This window comes from Miniopterus natalensis, chromosome 1 (genome assembly GCF_054644295.1).
Source record: "Miniopterus natalensis isolate mMinNat1 chromosome 1, mMinNat1.hap1, whole genome shotgun sequence".
Lineage (NCBI taxonomy): Eukaryota > Metazoa > Chordata > Mammalia > Chiroptera > Miniopteridae > Miniopterus > Miniopterus natalensis.
Window position 1 is genome coordinate 187,160,831 of NC_142081.1, and position 17,692 is coordinate 187,178,522.

The following is a 17,692-nucleotide window of genomic DNA, read 5'->3' on the forward strand; positions in this document are numbered from 1 at the left end:
CTAATTCTTGAACACTATAATTTTATCTAGGCCTTTTGTTGTTGTTGTTAACTCCCTGTTCTTTACTACATTCTCTACAGAAGGCGTTTTCAGGTAAATAGGGCCTGACTGCAAAATATGTCTAGGAGGCAACTTAAGAGAACAAACTCCTTACAGGGAAAAGGTCCAAAAAACAGATGTCTGGGTTACGAAGGAAAGAATAGTTAACAGTTAATAAAAAGAGATGGCTGCATTCAGTCAAAAATGTCAAACTCAATGGAAATAGTAATTGCACACTGAACATTTTCTCAGCAGTTGAAATTGAAATTCATTCATCGCATAACTTGTATTTCTTATTTAGCACTTGACTGAGAAGGCAACAATGCAGAAAATAAAGTGGGAGGTAGAACACCTAGGTTCTTACAACTGAGTCACTCTCTAATCCTGAGAAAGTTTTCTCATCCTCATTTTGTTTCTCAGTTTCTTTAACAATAATGAAAGGGTCAGAGTCAAAAGGAGATGAGACCATGGACGCAGAGGTTGCAGTGACGTGCTTTGAAGATGAAGGAAGGTGCTATGAGCCAAGAAATGTAGGCAGCCCCCAGAAGTTGGAAAAAGCAAGGAGACAGATCCTCCCCTAGGGCCTCCAGAAGGAATGCAGCCCTGCAGACCTATTTTAAACTCTGACTTTGAGAAATGTAAGACAATAAATATGTGTTGTTTTAAAGCCACTAGGTTTGTGTTAATTTTTTATAGCAGGAATAAAAAACCTAATACATCTGCCTATAACTAAATTCTTCCAGAACTACCACCCAAAGGACTGTCAATGACTGAATGCCTATATCCCATCTCAAGCAAACCATAGTGGAAGCAAATACTGGAAAGGTTATCCTTTAGACAACCGCAGAATTTTTAACAGATTATACTCTAAAGCCACTTAACAGGACCCAAATGGGTGCTTAATAGAGATTCTTTACCTTCGTAGAGAAGTTTAATATTAGATATCCTTTACTAGGTTACAGTTGAAAACTGAAACATTGCAGATGTTCATTTAAATAAGCACCTTAAGTTAACTCAAGACAATTAACATGGCATGAGATAAAATTTCATGAATGAGAACATGATGGTAACTTTCTCTTTTAGTTACTACTTTGTTATTTTGCTATAAGGACTTTGATCAATGCAAACAATATGAACAAATGATTCTTTGATTAAAGAGTATACAATGAAACTAAAAGTACGAGATTTAACAAAAGCAAAAAACTCAGAATGGCAATACAAATATTCTAACAAAGATTTTTTTAAAAACGTAAATACCTGTTCCAATTCCTGCTCTGCATACTGACGTCTACTCAATTCACTTTCAGCTCCCTCCCTTAGCTCTTTCAGCCGACAAGCCTCCTCCTTTGCATAATTGATTTCATCCATCATTTTGCGCTCTAGATTTTGCTTTTCTACAGCAACATTTCTGTTTTCTTCCTGTGCCTTTTCAAGCCTTGCAGAACAATAAAAATGTAATTCCTCATAAAAGTTTCCAAAGGTTCATTGTATTAAATGAAAAATAAGTATGTATCAAGAAATAGGATATGTTTCAATCAAAATTCACAGAATTTTCTATTAACCTTAAGTCTGGATAATAAAACATCAGGAAGCCTACTATATACAGCTATTTTGCTTATCTTGAGATAAAAAATATAGGGATAGCAGGGCAATAGTCTTCAGCAAAGAGACTCTTAAGAAGTACATATTTATTTAAATCATGTCAAAAATATAATTTAACTCCACATGTAATTCCACCTGTTTATGATTGATTTGCACTGGTCTCTAGCCATTTATTCCCTAGTGCATACCTTCGTAAGAAATCTGTAATTATAAAAATATAATACTTTTGCATATATATGAAGTGTACACACATTCCTAATGTGTGTGTCAACCCAAATATGTGTGTATGCACGTGTCCATATTAAATTTTCATAAACTGTGTTTTCCTACATAAATAACAAGACTTACAGCTTGTTTTACTTACCTCTCTTGTAAGTCCATCAGACTTTGCTCTGCAGTCTGTAGGCTCTCTAAGTCTTTCATCATTTTTGCGACATGTTCTTTCGATGTCCTATTCTGTGTGTAAGCAAACCAGCACCCTCCAACACCAATTACTATGGAGACTGTGAGAATAAAATCCTTCATCCAGTTGTGAGGAGGGCCTAGGGGAGGAGGGCGGTTACATTGATCTCTGAGTGCAACAGAATCTCAATACCCAGAGACCCTTTCTTTAACTAGTAGGCATCTAAAAATAAAACCAACCAAAAAAAGGTCAAGATATCCCTCCTATATAAAAGCTCTAGCTTTTTAAAAATCCTTTCTTCAAATAATCAATGTGCTCATTCTAACTACCTGATACACCAGACTTATAGGAGACAGAGATAAACCAACACGGAGGCATCATGCCCCTGCTGGTTTTGGAGGTAGTAACAAAAGTCCAGGGAACCCTGGAAAAGCACCAGCACCTCCCATCATGGACTGAGAATGGTCCTCTGCGTGAAGGAGTCATAAAGAGCATCATCATTACATTCCAGCTCCTTCCTTCAGCAAGTTAGGCAGCTGTGATGCTTTGATAAACAAACTGGTATGCTAATTACTCACCAAAAAGCATCTTCCCCAAGCATATAGCCATGTAACTAATTGAGGCTAATCAGTGATTCTCAACCAAAGGTGATATTTTCCCCAGCAAACATTTGACAATTTTTTTTGTCACAACTGGAAAGAGAGTCAAAGGAATTGGGGAGAGTTGTTACTGGTGTCTATCTAGTAGGTAGAGGTCAGGGATGTTGTGAAACATCCCACAATGCACAAGATAATCTTGTCCCCACTCACCCAGCTTCTATAAAAAACTACCTAGGAATTATCCAACCTAAAATGTGAATAACACCAAGGTTAAGAAACTATGGGTTAAATGACCATAATGATATTGTTTTAAATGGCTATTTGCCAGAGATATATGGGTTACTAGAAAGAAAGAATAGGACGGCCTTCCCTACCAAACCAGGCAAAACAGCAACCCCCAGCACTGCTTCTAAGTAAGGAGTAAGGAGCTAGGGCCACTGCCTTCAGTGATACAAAACACAGAAATCACTAGTCAAATAATTTCCTAGTTTATTAGGAACTTTATTAGGATAGTCAATACTCACTAATTTTCAGGGGATTCTCTGGAGACACAATGATAACACAATAAAATACATTATTTGCTCCAAAGAGATATCTGGAAAAACTGCCTAACTGCCCAGGCCTCCAGCAGGAAGACATTTTGCATGTCTGATGAGATGAAATAACAAGTCCCTATGCTTATAAGTCTAGGGTCCGTATATGTTTACACAGTGTGATAAAAGCATGCTCTATGCCAGAGACCCTCAGGGTTATGTGTTTCCAGGGTGCATGCCCTCACCTCCAGTGAAAGAGATGCACTACACAAGGCTAAAGTCTCAAAAGAATTTTGTTCTATTTCTGCCTCAGACTGAGAGGTTCCGCTCAGGCTCTAGATCAATTATGAACCCTGTTCAGGCTGAAGTATAATCACCAGAAATAACAATAAATGCATGGGCAAGTCCCGAACTACAATATGTACCACAAACTGGAAAAGATTTCAGTGAAAACTCCTTTAAAATGTATCTCTGCTCATTTGACAATGCCAGTTTTGTACAGATCTAACATGGGTGTTGCAAATACAGGGTTCACTCACTCAAATAAAAATTTTAAGACAAACATATTTAAAAGATGTAACTTAATTAGTTTGTTTATTAAAACATTTATTTTCAACATTCTCTGAGACTCATTTTGTTCCTTTTCAAATAATAATATAATACTGTTTTGGCTTAGAGGGTGGTTTGTTCCTGGAATAATAAAATATAAATATTCCTGGCCAAGTTGTATATAGAGACAAATTCTATAGTTAAATTCCTATTTTCACCAGTCATTCACACGAAATAATTAGAAAGAATCACAAAGAAGACAACCCACAAGAGATTCAGTAGGAAATGTAGACAAGGAGACGGTTAGAAGGGGCATCATCTCCATGGAATGCCTGGCATTTCAGTAGTGTTCTATTTCGTAGGGTTTGTAATTTCCACCAACAGTGCATTTCCACCGACCGTCACAAAGGGAAGTTCCAGCTGTTTCACCAGCTGCTCTTTTAGCCGGAGCCAAAAAAGAACCACCAGTAAAGTCATGGAATCCATCCAACCACTCCAGTAACTCTTTTTTAGCAGAGCTACCCCAAGATAGTATCATAGGAACCGGCAAGTCTCCTAACTCCAAGAATGGAGGTAAAAAAAAAAAAAAGTTAGTTTCCTAATTTGTAACTTGTGGAAGTCATTTTTCTTGTATTAATTTTGTTAATCGTTTTTGGCTTCTGAAAAATAAAACATAATTCCTCTAAAATGCGAACTCTTCAAATGCTTTTCCCAAGAGCTTTCTGAAATTTGAAATTAAATGAAATAAGCATATTAAATTTTCCTTCTGGGAAACAGGAGTCCTGTCAAATTAAAGAGATGCTGGTTTATTTGCTTTATGAATATGACAGCAATTTCTTCACTGTTCCTCTTCAAAGCAATCTAAGGGACAACTCTCCACCTTGTGCTTCTGCCAGGATAGTCTGTTACTTTGTAAGTGGGTCTTTGCTTTTGATCTATATAAAAAATTATTTTCTAGGAAATTAATGAAATCAAGTTATGTTCTATTACTTCATGCATCAAGATGCTTAGATTGCACCATTTTTTAAAGGGATTCTTCCGTGAATATTCAGCTATAATAACATCAACTAAAACTGCTATAAAGATCCAAAGTTTTAAATCTAGAAATTTAATTCGAAATTATCAACTAAGATAGTTTTTACAACTTTTTACATCAGTAACCAGCTTTGAAAATTTCACACACTACATTTCAATGACAAAAAGTCTCACCCTACATACATCTTTTAAGACGGTACTAAATTTCCTTTATACCTAACAGATGGTTCTTCTTAGTGGTCTACTGCCCTGCTTACTTTTTACTTCTTTAGATAACAAACAGATGACCTCATCACTCTTTTGCATCGTGTTCTATGACAGTGAATACTAACGTGTTAAAGGTCCAAACAAAACCACATCCAGTGCCTTGAGCTGAAGTTTCTGTCTGTGACTCCGGTCGCTGATTTTCAACTGAGAGATCATAAATGAAGGTTCATGTACTGCTATCCTGTTCATTTAAAAAATACATATACATTAAATGAAAATATTTCCAGTATATAAATTTAAATATTTGAGCAGCATATTTAATACTTTACATATTAGTGATCATTACTGTAAGAGCTTATCCAAGTGTGATTTAATACTTTATGACATGTATCAAAAACCTTTTCAGTGCAATTTTAGCTGTACAAACACTCCTGTATGTTAATAATTTAGTTGTTAGACTGATATTTTTGTTTTCTGAGGTTATTTTGTGCTGTAACTTAATATGATTTTAAAACGTATCAAATTCAAAGTATTTTATAATCATTAATTACCTAACATCTTACTGTCATTCCACAAAGAACGAGAAAATTATAAGTAATTTACTTAACATCAATAGAAGACTTTAAAAAATAGTTCTCAACTTAGATAGCTGTTTTTCTTTAAAAGTATCCAAGGAGTCTGTACCTTTACAGTCTAATGTTTAAGCTGCTTCAAAATTAAAGTCCACTAAAGTCGTAAGTGGGAAGTAAGAAGTCATCATTGGTTGGGAAAGTAAACTGAAGGATTTATATAATAAGACGTACTGAACCATTTTATTAGCTATGAAAAAAAGTATGTAGGGGGTCAAAGGCACAGGTAAAATAAGGAAATAAAATCACTTCAATTTGGACTTCAAATCCAAGCAGCCCAGTAGTCAATTAAAATTTCTTAATAACCAAGTATGATGCCGATAAAGATCTTATAACACAAAGTTTAATAATAACAATTAATAACAATAATAAAAACAAGCATGTACTATGTGCTGGGACCTGTGTCAAGGCTTAATTAAAATTCAAAAACTACTATATATTTATATATATATAGATATATAGATAGATGGTAGGTAGGTAGGTAGGTAGGTAGGTAGACAGATAGATAGATGTAAATAAAAATTCCCATTTTATAGATGAGGAAACTAAAGTAGTGAGAGGTTGAGTAACTTGCTCAAGGTTACATAATTAGTAAGCAGTAAGGCAGAAATTCAAAACCAAATATGTATGATTCCAACAACTGTACCTGAACCACTAATTTTATTTAGGAAGACATCAGAACCTCTGAGTATGAAGTTACAGAAACTCCTATGAGTTCTCTATAAAACTTTAGAGAGTAAAGAACTCTTAACTTTCCCTTTACAAAATGCCTTCCTTCATCTCCACAGGTACCTTACACACATGTATGCTCCCATTACTCCTTTAATATGACACTTATCAAAGTCTTTGAAGGCAAAAACTGTCTTAGCTCTGTATGCCCAAACCCTGCATGGTGCTTGGCAAAAGTAGATGCTTGATACATGTTTGTATAATAGATGAATGAATGCATGGATGGATGCATGAATGAATCTATAGCAACACTATCAATAGATAAATGTAAGAAAGACAATGAGATGGAGTAAAAAGGAAACTATGTAACAGAATTTTATGCACAGTTCCACATGAGCCCAGCCGTGGAAGCGATTCTACCTGCGTGGGCGAGGATGTCAGGAGCTCACACAGGCCTGAAGGGAATGAGGCGGCGTGTGTCAGGTGAGGAAAGCCTTAGTGTGAGCTCGGAAACAAGAATTACAGAGTACAGGAAACGCAGTAAAAGGCTTAGATAACCATTAGAGCTAACATAATTCTGGCTATCTATTTCAGAGGTAACAATATTCTAATGTCACAGAAAAGAAACAATAATGAATTTTTTTGGCATATGCACATCTGGAATATGTAATATGTTTTCTTATACCTTCTTACAAATAGCTCTTATATTTACAATTACCCTACAAAAAACTCTGTAGCTTACATGGTTGTTTAGGTTGACTGATATGTCCCTTATCTAACTGCATTCCCATAAGAGGGGCTTGATGAAGGGCATTCCAGTTTCCCTTTCTCCTCGCCTCAAAAAGACTCCAGTGGGCTGACCTGAAAGCTTCTAATTACATAACTTTTCTTCTGGAGAAATATGTTCACTATTTTTAAAAACTGATCTTGATTAAGTGTGTTATCTCAAAAATTCTACCAGAATTTGAGGTATTTCTGATATCCTTTATTTAATCAAAAGAAAAAAGTGGCTATAACATTTACTGACAAAACACAGAGCAGGCTATTTTATTTCATATTGTTATTATTTCATATTATTATTATATAAAGAAACTTCCCAAAAGACAACATAAGAAAAATGCCATTGGTTCCTCATAACCAGACTAACATATATAACTTGGTAACTTGGAAAACTCTAACCCCATTTTAATGCTCTACTATCCTGTTGGTTTTAACTTAGGAATTTGTGTTATTTAAAAGCAAAAACTATATATTATTTAATTTTTGTCTTCTTTCCAGTATCTAGTTGCACCATGAACACAAAGATTCTCAATGCGCACTTATTGAACTGACTCTTATCCCAGTATTTCATCACTATAGTCATGTACACAGTAAAATGAGAAATGCTGATGTTCAGGATGTTCAGAATACATTTAAGGGAAATATGAAAACTTTCAACTTGATCCAAAATACAAACTTCCAACCAACAAAAGCTACTTACTTAAATAGGCTATGCAAGCAAATTGATTAGAAATACAATGTGTGTATTTCATCACGTATAACAATTAGATAGAAAAAAGGGATAAGAGTCTTTTTTGGTGTAAGAAACAATCCAGGGAGGAATGAAACATAAGCAATCTTGTAAGGGTCAAATTCTGGTAGAATTATTGCAAATTTTAACATTTAAATTTAAATGTTTAAAGATTAAGTTAACTAATGAAGATTTAGAAAATATAATTCAGAAAACTAGCAACAATTAATTCGAGACATATAAAGGATAAATTAGCACCCTAAACTCTGGAATCAGACCTATCTGTGTTCAAACACTGCCTTGGGCAAAGTATTTAACTTCTCTCTGACTTGGTTTTTTTAATCTGTAAAATGGGGATAACAACACATACTTCATGTTAACCATGAAGCTTAAATGAGATAATATAGAGTACCTCTATGTAATATGCACTTAAAAATGGCTGCTATTATTTACATTTTGTTTGTTAAACTTCATTTTTTAAGGTTTAATTTATGGTCACTAATACTAAGTGGTTATTGTTGTGATTAAAAGAATGCCAGTGAAGAAGGCTCTGCAAAGTAACCCATTCACACCGAACTTTTCATAAAGGCGGATCTGTGCCAGATGAGTAAGACTGTTGTTCTTTACCTATCAGGTGGTCAGAGGCTGGCCTTCTGATGTTACCTAAAAAAGATATAGCTGGCCCACCTCATTCTCAAAATTACTTTTCTGGGGTATAAGTTTTTTAAAGGGTATTATTGTTTAGACAAGAAAAATTGATTAAACTTGCAAAAACTCATACCTTAAAAAAATTTAAAAATGAATGTATCTATAATATATTCTTTGAGCTCTTAGCTATAAAAGTAATTTGCATATTTGGCAATGAAAAGTAACATGTAGCATATAATTCCTCATTAGTGGAAAAATACATTTGGATAATAAAGACTCACCTGGGAAGTGTTGTTCCTTTGACATTATTGTCTCTAAAATTCTTCTCATATTGGGGTAGTTCAACAAATTCTATCAACCACTGAAGTGTGTCCTCAAGGGTCCAATTATGAACTACACAAGATAAAAGGGGAAGGTATATTTTATACACACCTGCTTTCAGAATTTATATAAATTATATCTATATATACACATAAACAAATATATAACTACTATAACTTCAGAAGAAATAAAGATGTTAGATTGAACTTTTCAATCCAATCCAATCAAAGCTAAGTACTAAAATGGTTTTTAGCATTCTATGAGAGCTAAAAACAATGAAGACATACCTCCTACCCTTAAGGGCTTACAATCTAGAACAGAGAAAATATATAAAAGAAACAAAATATTAGCATGGTTAATTCTAAAATAAGTATCTATGCAAAGTTTGTGCAGGATGAAACAATCTATTATTTCTCTGAATATAGAAAGCTTACCAGAATATATTTATTCATCATTCTTCCCACATAAAACAGTAAGCCTTCTGCGTACTGGGTTCTTTTCTAAGCACTGGGAATATGGTAATAACTAGATGAATAAAGTCTTTGCCCTCATGGAACAAATTATCTTGGGAGTGGGGAGGGGCAATTTATGAAAGAAAGAAGAAAGGGTGGGGCAGATTTCAGATACTGATCAGCTATTAAGGAAGGAAAGATGCCAGGACAAACCTCTCTGAAGAGCTGTTATCTAGACTGAGACCTAAAAATTACAAGGAACCAACAATGTAATGATCTAAGTGAAAAATATTCCAAACAGAAGGAAAAGCTAATGTAAAGGCTTAAGATAGGCATGCACTTAGCTGTGGCTGAGAGATAGGAAGAAAGTAGTCAGAGACTCCAGATCAGAGAGGATTTTTAAAAATTCTGGACATTTTTCCAATTTCAATAAGAAGATGGTAGGGGTAAAGAAATCTGTTTTTAAGATATCAGTCTTCAAAATGTGGAGAATGCATTATAGGAGACAAGACTGAAAACAGAGAGAAATAAGGAGACCATTCCTTATATATCTGTCCAAGCAAAAGAGGTTATTGCCTTGGACTACAGTGCTCTTAGAGAATATGGTGACACGTGGTCAGATTCAGACATATTCTGGGATAATACTGCTAGATGTACTGATAAAATGGGTGGGGGTTGATAGCTAGAGGGGGAAAAAAGTACAGAGGGTGGTGCCATTAACTGAGATAGGAAAGAATGGTGGGAACAGACTGGGGAGGCAAGTAGCGGCAGGTGGCAGAGATCAAAGTTCTGTTTTTAGACATGTTATGCTTAAAGTATGTATTAGATATTTAAGTGAAGATAAACAGTAGCAGTAAGATAGACAAGCCTGAAGCGTAGGAAAAAGTGAGGTAGGAATGGAGGTATAAACTGGGGGTCATCAGCATACAGGTTAGGCTGAATAAGGGCTCCTAGGAGAATGAGGATGGCTATTAGTGGATTCTAGGGGAGGGACCCAAAATCATGATAGCCAACGTCTTCTCCAGGACACTGATTTTGAATTAAGCTTTCTATAAGCACTGTTTCCTTTCAGCCTTTAAAAAAAATTTTACTAGGCACTAACATGATTATCTCCATTTTGGAGATGAGAAACTGAAAAGTTAGTGGGACCAAAAGACAGTAGCAAGATTAAATTTGAACCCAAAAGACCTGACTCTATGCTACTCCGAGAGCAATAATATTAATAAATAGTAGACATATAAACAAGCAGTTAAACATGGGAAGCAACTCAGACATTTCTGTTTGAAGAGTATAAAGGACAATGATAGTTTATCCAAAGGATGCAAATACACTTGAAAAATGAAGAGCTCCATATTATCTGCATTTAATTTGAGGATTTTGGAAAACAAAGTGTTTATATGCCACAGAAATGGTCAAAGGAAAGTGAAGAAAGCAAGTGAGCAATAAAAGCAGATCTGGGAATCTATCTGTGTAAAAATGAATCTGTCTTTTTCATTATTTAAAGAAAAGCTTAAATAAATCAATAAACAGTTAACAAAAATTCATTTAAAAATTACATATGGTAGTTGATAATTTTATATAGAGACAAAGCTTTTACTATTTTTTCATGTATTCCTGCCATAAGCCTGGATATGTGCCTGAGGCTACTATATCCATTTAGCCAAATAACTTACAATATCAGCCAAAGATACATGCCCTGGGTACCTTCCACTAAATTTAATACAAAGTAGCCTTTTTACTCTTAAGTTTCTTCCTTTTCAAGAAGAACTGCATTAAGAACTGTCCTGTTTTGACTGCCAAAAAACCAGCAGGGCAGTGGCATCACAAACCCACACAAAAACCTCAGCCAGAAAATAGGATAAAATTCTCTCTGTCATTTCTAGGCTGTTCAATTAATCAACAACAAAAGGCCCTACCCTAAACACACCAGGACATCAAAATATTCCTTCAGTTCCAATGAGCCCAGAGAGAAAGACAGAAAAATCAAATGAAAAATAGTATGTAGTTAAAAGTGCCCCAATCCTAGTATTACTCTACCTAGTAAATTGAGTATTATAGTGGTTCTAAAGTAATCTTCTTTACAATGACTCTTTAAAACAACAAAATTCTAATACTGATCACAGTTTACTTCGGGAGAGGTTCACTTCTTGTGCCAGTTGGTTCCTTTGGGATGCCTAGTAAACACCTTCACTTCTTGTCTCATGACCAGGACTTGCATCCCATCTTAGCCTTTTCTGCCCCAAACACACTAGCTGTTTTTCAGTTCTTAGGACAGATCATTCTATGGCCTTCCTCAGGGCCTTGGCATATGCTGTTTTATCAGTATGAGACCCTTTTCTCCATTCCTATGACTCATACCTATTTACTTTACAGAGTCTTCATATCTCAGTTAAAACTTTCAGGGGAGCCTTCCCAAACATTGCTATATGATCATAAATCACTCTGTACTTTTTATACATAGCATTTAACTAATTATATTTATGATTATTATTTCAAGCTTCTTGCTCACCATTCTATCCCTAGCACTTGGTACACAAAGAGTGTTCAACAAATTATTTATCTATCCTCTTGAATAAGTGAAGTAGAACATGTATAATTGACAAGTATTATCAAAATCTATTTGCACAGTTTAGTGAGGAGACCCTAATAAACAGAAGTGGACATTTGTCTGTATAAGAGTTCTTTTTTATTTTATTTTATTTTTGACAGTATTAGGAGTTATTCATTTAAGAATTATCTGGTTCCTTATTATCTGCCTCTCATTGCCCTTTCACAGGTACTGCTGCTAAACAGCACTTCCACCAGAGGATAGGCAGAGAAAGATATGATATTCCCATAAAAGATATATTTTCCTATCTGCAAAGCTACTGAAATGCCAACTTCTACACTTTTAAGATATTGTTTCTGCAATGAATTGTGCCAATGCTATAGGCTGGTGTCTCTAAGTGATTTGGGGCAATTGATTCTGAGGCCAACAGAAAGAGCTCTGGAAAGAGACCTGAATCTAGTCCCAGCTGTGCTGATTCACTGTGACATCACAGCCAGGTTATTTAACTATGTATGACTCAGTTTCTTAACACACAAACTAATGAAAACGAGCTAGGCCATCTTTAAAATTCATTCAAATTCTGTTCCTATGATTCCATTATAATGAACGAGAATTGGTATTTAAAATATTGCTAAACTGTTACCCTAGAACAGTAGGTTAGAGTACTGAAAGGAAAAAAGGACTTTCAGGACAGCAGTAGAAACTGCTGCTAACATTTATAAAGTATTGATTAAACACCAGGAGATTTGCAAACGTTATCTGGAATAACTACTGCAGCAACCCTTTGAAGTAGATACTTTTATCATCATATTGATACTAAAAGTTTATGAAGGTATAATTTCTTAACTAGGTATAACTGATTAGTAAATGACCCAACCAGGTTTAGACCAAGTCTGTTTCTAGAGCTGTTAACCACTGTGCAGTAACATTGCCTCTTTAGTTAGGTAAGTGGTCCTGATAATCAAATTAGGCCCTACAAGTAGAAGTTTATGCTCCAGCCATACTTGCTGCCTTATTTTCGGCTTCCTGAATGCACCATACTCCTCCATGCCACACCTTCAACATGGCATGATTTTCCCTACTCCTTCCTTCTTCTTCACCAGGCTTGCTCTTCCTTAGCCTGTAAGACTTGGACCAGGAACCCCATCCCTACCCATCCCTTTCCATGATCACCTGTACGTGCATCTGCCACCGGACTTCATATACCCTAATATAATTGTCCATGCCTGTCTCACCTCCTGGATGATGAATTCCTAGAGGGCAGGAACTTGTTCTTCTACCTAATACAGTGATTATTATTAACACCATAATGCCACATTCACTTGATATAGGACTTTACATTTTTATTATACACTTTCACATATATTTTCATTTAATCCCCCACCAACTACATTAGAGAGATAGCTGTTACTTGTACAATGTATACAGAGACCCTTGGTCAAGAGAGGCCAAGGAATCACACATGTGATCACACGTGTCTAGCAACTGGGACAGCTAGCATCTGAACTCTAATCTTCTGGTTCCAAGTTCACTGCCAATACAGGTGGCTCATGATTTGGAATAATAGCTCACTGGTTAACTCTAAAACTTGAAACACAATTTCTCTTAGAAACAAATCTTTCAGACATATAATACTAATACTAACACAAGAGTCAACATTATATATGAGTTATCTGTCACAAGTCAGTGAATTAATGGATGCAGGATTCCACTAGACACATCAAGTACACACTGTGGCCTACTGAAGGCCTGAAGGTAGTAACACAATGGCTCAGTGGAGCTATGCCAGTTCTTCATCATAGGGGTGACTCCTATGACTTAAAAGGGGTTCTAACAGACTGAAAGGCAAGATTTCAAACAGCCAGGGGATTCAGAGCTGGAGAAGGGGTCAGGGGCAAAGGAGGTGATGGGCGCAGGGGAGAGTGGGGACAGGTGGTGAACAGAACAAAAGCTCCAGGAGATGAAAGAGTGTGAGGATGGTGGATGGGTTGGTGGGGGCACGTTTATGGGTTTCACAGGAACAGAGGCAAGATGAGGCGTCTCCTCTTCATTGTCCCTCTCCCTTGCTGCTATCAACAGGGCTCTTCCTACCATAGGAAATGATGCTCTTGATTCTGCACCAAAATAGTTTCCCTTTCTCCCCTTCCTACTTGCTACTGTCAGTTCCACTATCATATAATTATTTTGGATGCTTAGCAAAGATAAAAAATGATAACTGGGCCTAAGTGGAGAATGCTTTTAAAAAGCAGTTGGATCAGCAAGAATGGGGGGAATGAAGAGACAGTAAGAGCTAGACTAGCCAGCCACCGAGATAGGGAAACTAGTATTCCTGCGGCCACCAGCTGAAGCAGCCTTCTAAGGCATATACACAAGTCATACACAGGTACACCCTCCAGCTGTAAGTAGGAAAAAGTAAAGTGCTCTCTCCTTCCCCTTAATCTGTATAGTACTTGCTTATTCTACCAAACAGGTATTATCCTAAGTGCTACCTTACATTGTAACTACTTGCTTCATGACATCTTATGTCCCTACTATGTTATATATTGTAAACTTCCATAACAGGCACCATGCAGCTCAGCATAGAGTTGTCATTTAAGTATTAGTTGACTGTATAACTGACTTTTTTCCTCCTTACAGACAAGCACCTGTTTTGTTTTGAACTGTCTACTTGTTCTCCCACAGTTGTGTGATAGACAAACAATACTGTTTTCATGACATCTCATTTCAAAGCAGCAGCACTGGAAAATCCCTGACTCCCTAACAGGATCACTAGGACCTATATAACATAATGGAGGTCAGAAGGTAATACTTTATAGCTGTGTGTTTGACAGCAGAATGAGATAAGAATTTGTGTGTGCTTCCAGTCCATCCCTGCCTTAAGCACAAATCAGTATGAAAGATAAACGTCAAAAGATTAAAATATCCATATTTACTTGCTCCTTTCATCTATAAAAGGCAATCTTATAAAACCAATGCACCCAGTGCACTTAGCCATATACTTATATTAAGTTACAGGCCTAAAAATACAAAGCAGCTTAGTGAAGTAGCACCATATAAGTTTTCATCTGTTATATTTAATATAAGTACATGCTGTCCTAAAACACCTTCAAAGTTGATTTGTGAAATCACCTACATACTGGGGGGGGGGGGGGGATTTCTAATTATTATAAAGTATTAGTGTGCATGTAGAAATGTTAATAATAGCAGTGGCTAATATTCTGTGAGTACCTGACACTTTCCAGCAACTCTGTGAAATGCTTTTCATGAATTATCTCATTAAACTCTTTCAACAACGCTATGAAGTAGGTTTTAAAAGTAATATTATAATCTTGGTGTACAGATCAGGAAGCCAAGGCTCAGAGAGTATTGAGTAACTTGTCTGAATTCACACACCATGTAAGTAGTAGAGATAGGATTCAAAACTATGTCTGTTGATTTCAAGCCCCAACTCAACCATTAAGCTCCTTCTCCTGTCCTTCCCCCATATGCTGACAAAATTTCCAAATACAGCCAAACTCACCATCAGCCATGTCAGACCTTGGATATAATAGACACATCACTACATTTATTCTGCATTTCATTTCTTAATAGCTCTCTTACTAGTTTTGAAACACTGCTATAATCCTAAATTTATGATAAAAAACCATTTGTGATGTTATTAATGTTAAGAAAGCCACTGGCATAAATAATGTATTTTAGAGAAATCAACCTCTGATATAATACAGTTTAATACAGTACAGTTAAATACATACCACTTTCCAAAAAAGCATGAAAACATCTTATAAGTACCAAAGGTTTGGTAAGAGGGTCAGGAAGGAGAAAGAATAAACATTATTAATGAAAGTAACTATATTTAAAGTTGGCCATATGAAATGGTTATTGAAAAAAAGTTCTATATTTTGAAGCTTCTCTGTTATAAAAGCTAAAAACTATTTAGTTTAAAAAATTACTGACATGTTAATATGAAATACTACTGTATTCTAAAATATGAATACACAGCAGTATCCACCACTTTTCTAAATTCCATTTCCACTGAGAATTTTAAGCCATATAAAAGCCTCAGAAGTTCTCTGTACAGTGACAGGCATACTTATCACAGGAAAATGCCATTAAACTAAAGTTCAGTATAGCAGGACTTCAATAAAAAGCAACTTTAAATGTAATATAAACATTAAAATTAATCTTTTAAAATATAAGAGATGAAAGTTTAAGCCTTCCACATTTCATCTTAGCTCAGTTTATAGACGTGTGGTGTCACTTCTAAGCGAGACTTTACTGCTCAGCTGCTCAGCACAGTCAAGACAGGCTTATCTTTAGAACAGTGCCAGAATGCGAGCGCCTCGTCTGCACACAGGTCAGCGGAGCATGTCTTTGTACTGTGGACTAAATTCCTGCAACATGCTATATTTGGACACCTAAAAGTCACAGTCTGAATTTGGGAAGTCCAGATATTAGCAGTAGTGCCAAAGAGGAAACACACTTTCTTTCATGAGCTCCTTACCTTTTGCCATGCAAGAAGAATGTGAAATTTTTAGGCAGACTAGGTAAATGTTGGTAAATGTCTGAACATTCAGAACTTAAAAATTATCAGGGCATTCTCCTCCCAACAGTGGTGCATTGGTCACCAAGGGAAGGCATTACTACTTTTTCTGTTGTAAACTACAATCTTATTATCATTAAACAGAATGTACTATCAACATCTAGTTTCATGAAGATGACAAGAGATAATAAAGACATATCTTAAAAATAGAAATTAGAGAAACATTGAGTCTCAAAACTATGACTGTTCTAAAGATTAGCTAAGAAAATGTATTTGGAAAAGACTCTTAGGAATGGTAAAGGCATTCTACAAACGTAAATTTATAATCATAATAAAATAAATATAGAATCAGAAATTTTTGTAATTAAGGAAAGTCAAGAAATATACTTTCTTTATAAGTGATTCAACAAAATCAGTGGGCTCAATGGCTATAAGGGAGCTAAATGTTTAACCCGGTTTTTCTAATTACGTCACTCTACCGTCACTGAAGATACCACCTTAGGGAAAGAGGCTGTCTCTGGTTATTCATTCTCTCATTTCATTGTCCCTCGGCAGCCAACAACACCGAGCTGAGAAGAAAACTAACATTTCACATCAAATAAAAGTAAATTCTTTAAGGGCAAATAATACTTACTCATGTCTATGTCCCCTGCCGGTTATACAATGCCAAAAGCACAGCAGGCACTAAAGTGTGCAATGGCAGCTACCTTTTCAGACCTCAGTGCTGGGATGAGTGAATGGTGGCAAAATAACTATATTAGCCAAGGCTGCTAGAAAAACGCCACCTTCATTCGCTCTTTTTAGTGGAATTTCTAGATAAAGAAATAAACTCTTTCAGAAGTACAATTAAGTTTCACATAACTGAGAGGATGCTGTTTTTCAAAGAATATGTTAAAAACAAAAATTCTACTTCTAAATCATAGCTTTACAAATGTTTCCTTTAATTTACTGCTATTAAAATTGTCAAAAATGCTCAATTTTTTTTCTCCTGGAATTTGAAAGTTTCTTCAAAAGATTTTCTATGCAAGTAAAACCAGGGATTCTTTTATTCAGCAAATATTTACTGAGCGCATGGTAATTACTACTGGGCAATGAATAAAATAAATGTAAACCATCAGAGTCAAGGAGTTACTGCCAAGACTAGCAGAACGCTCGATGTAAAAAAAAAAAAAAAAAAAAAGTACTGACTTTAAGAGGGAGTTCAACAAAAAATGAACACAAAGCCCAGTTAATAAATATTTTCTAAAGGATATAAAAGGCCAGTTAAAAATTGAGCTTTCACACCTCGTTGTCACACAATCCCCAAGTACTGTGTGAGTACTGACACAATGGTTAAAGCAGTAAAATATTAAATAGCCTCCCCACTCACAGGGGACTTTTGTCAATAGCTAGAGTTATATGAGGAAGG

General features: G+C 35.6%; 1 protein-coding gene across 3 annotated transcripts in view; it reads right to left on the bottom strand.

Moving 5' to 3' along the window:
• The window catches only part of STIM2 (stromal interaction molecule 2), a 135,801-nt gene that overhangs the window by 17,124 nt on the left and 100,985 nt on the right, over positions 1 to 17,692 (bottom strand). For all 3 annotated transcript variants that reach the window (XM_087827903.1, XM_087827909.1, XM_087827911.1), the window contains exons 4-7: positions 8,705 to 8,816; positions 5,093 to 5,208; positions 2,006 to 2,183; positions 1,297 to 1,474 (exon numbers count right to left, since the gene is read on the bottom strand). In XM_087827903.1, the coding sequence (XP_087684029.1) occupies positions 1,297 to 1,474; positions 2,006 to 2,183; positions 5,093 to 5,208; positions 8,705 to 8,816 (584 nt within the window). The remainder of the gene's footprint in view (positions 1 to 1,296; positions 1,475 to 2,005; positions 2,184 to 5,092; positions 5,209 to 8,704; positions 8,817 to 17,692) is intronic.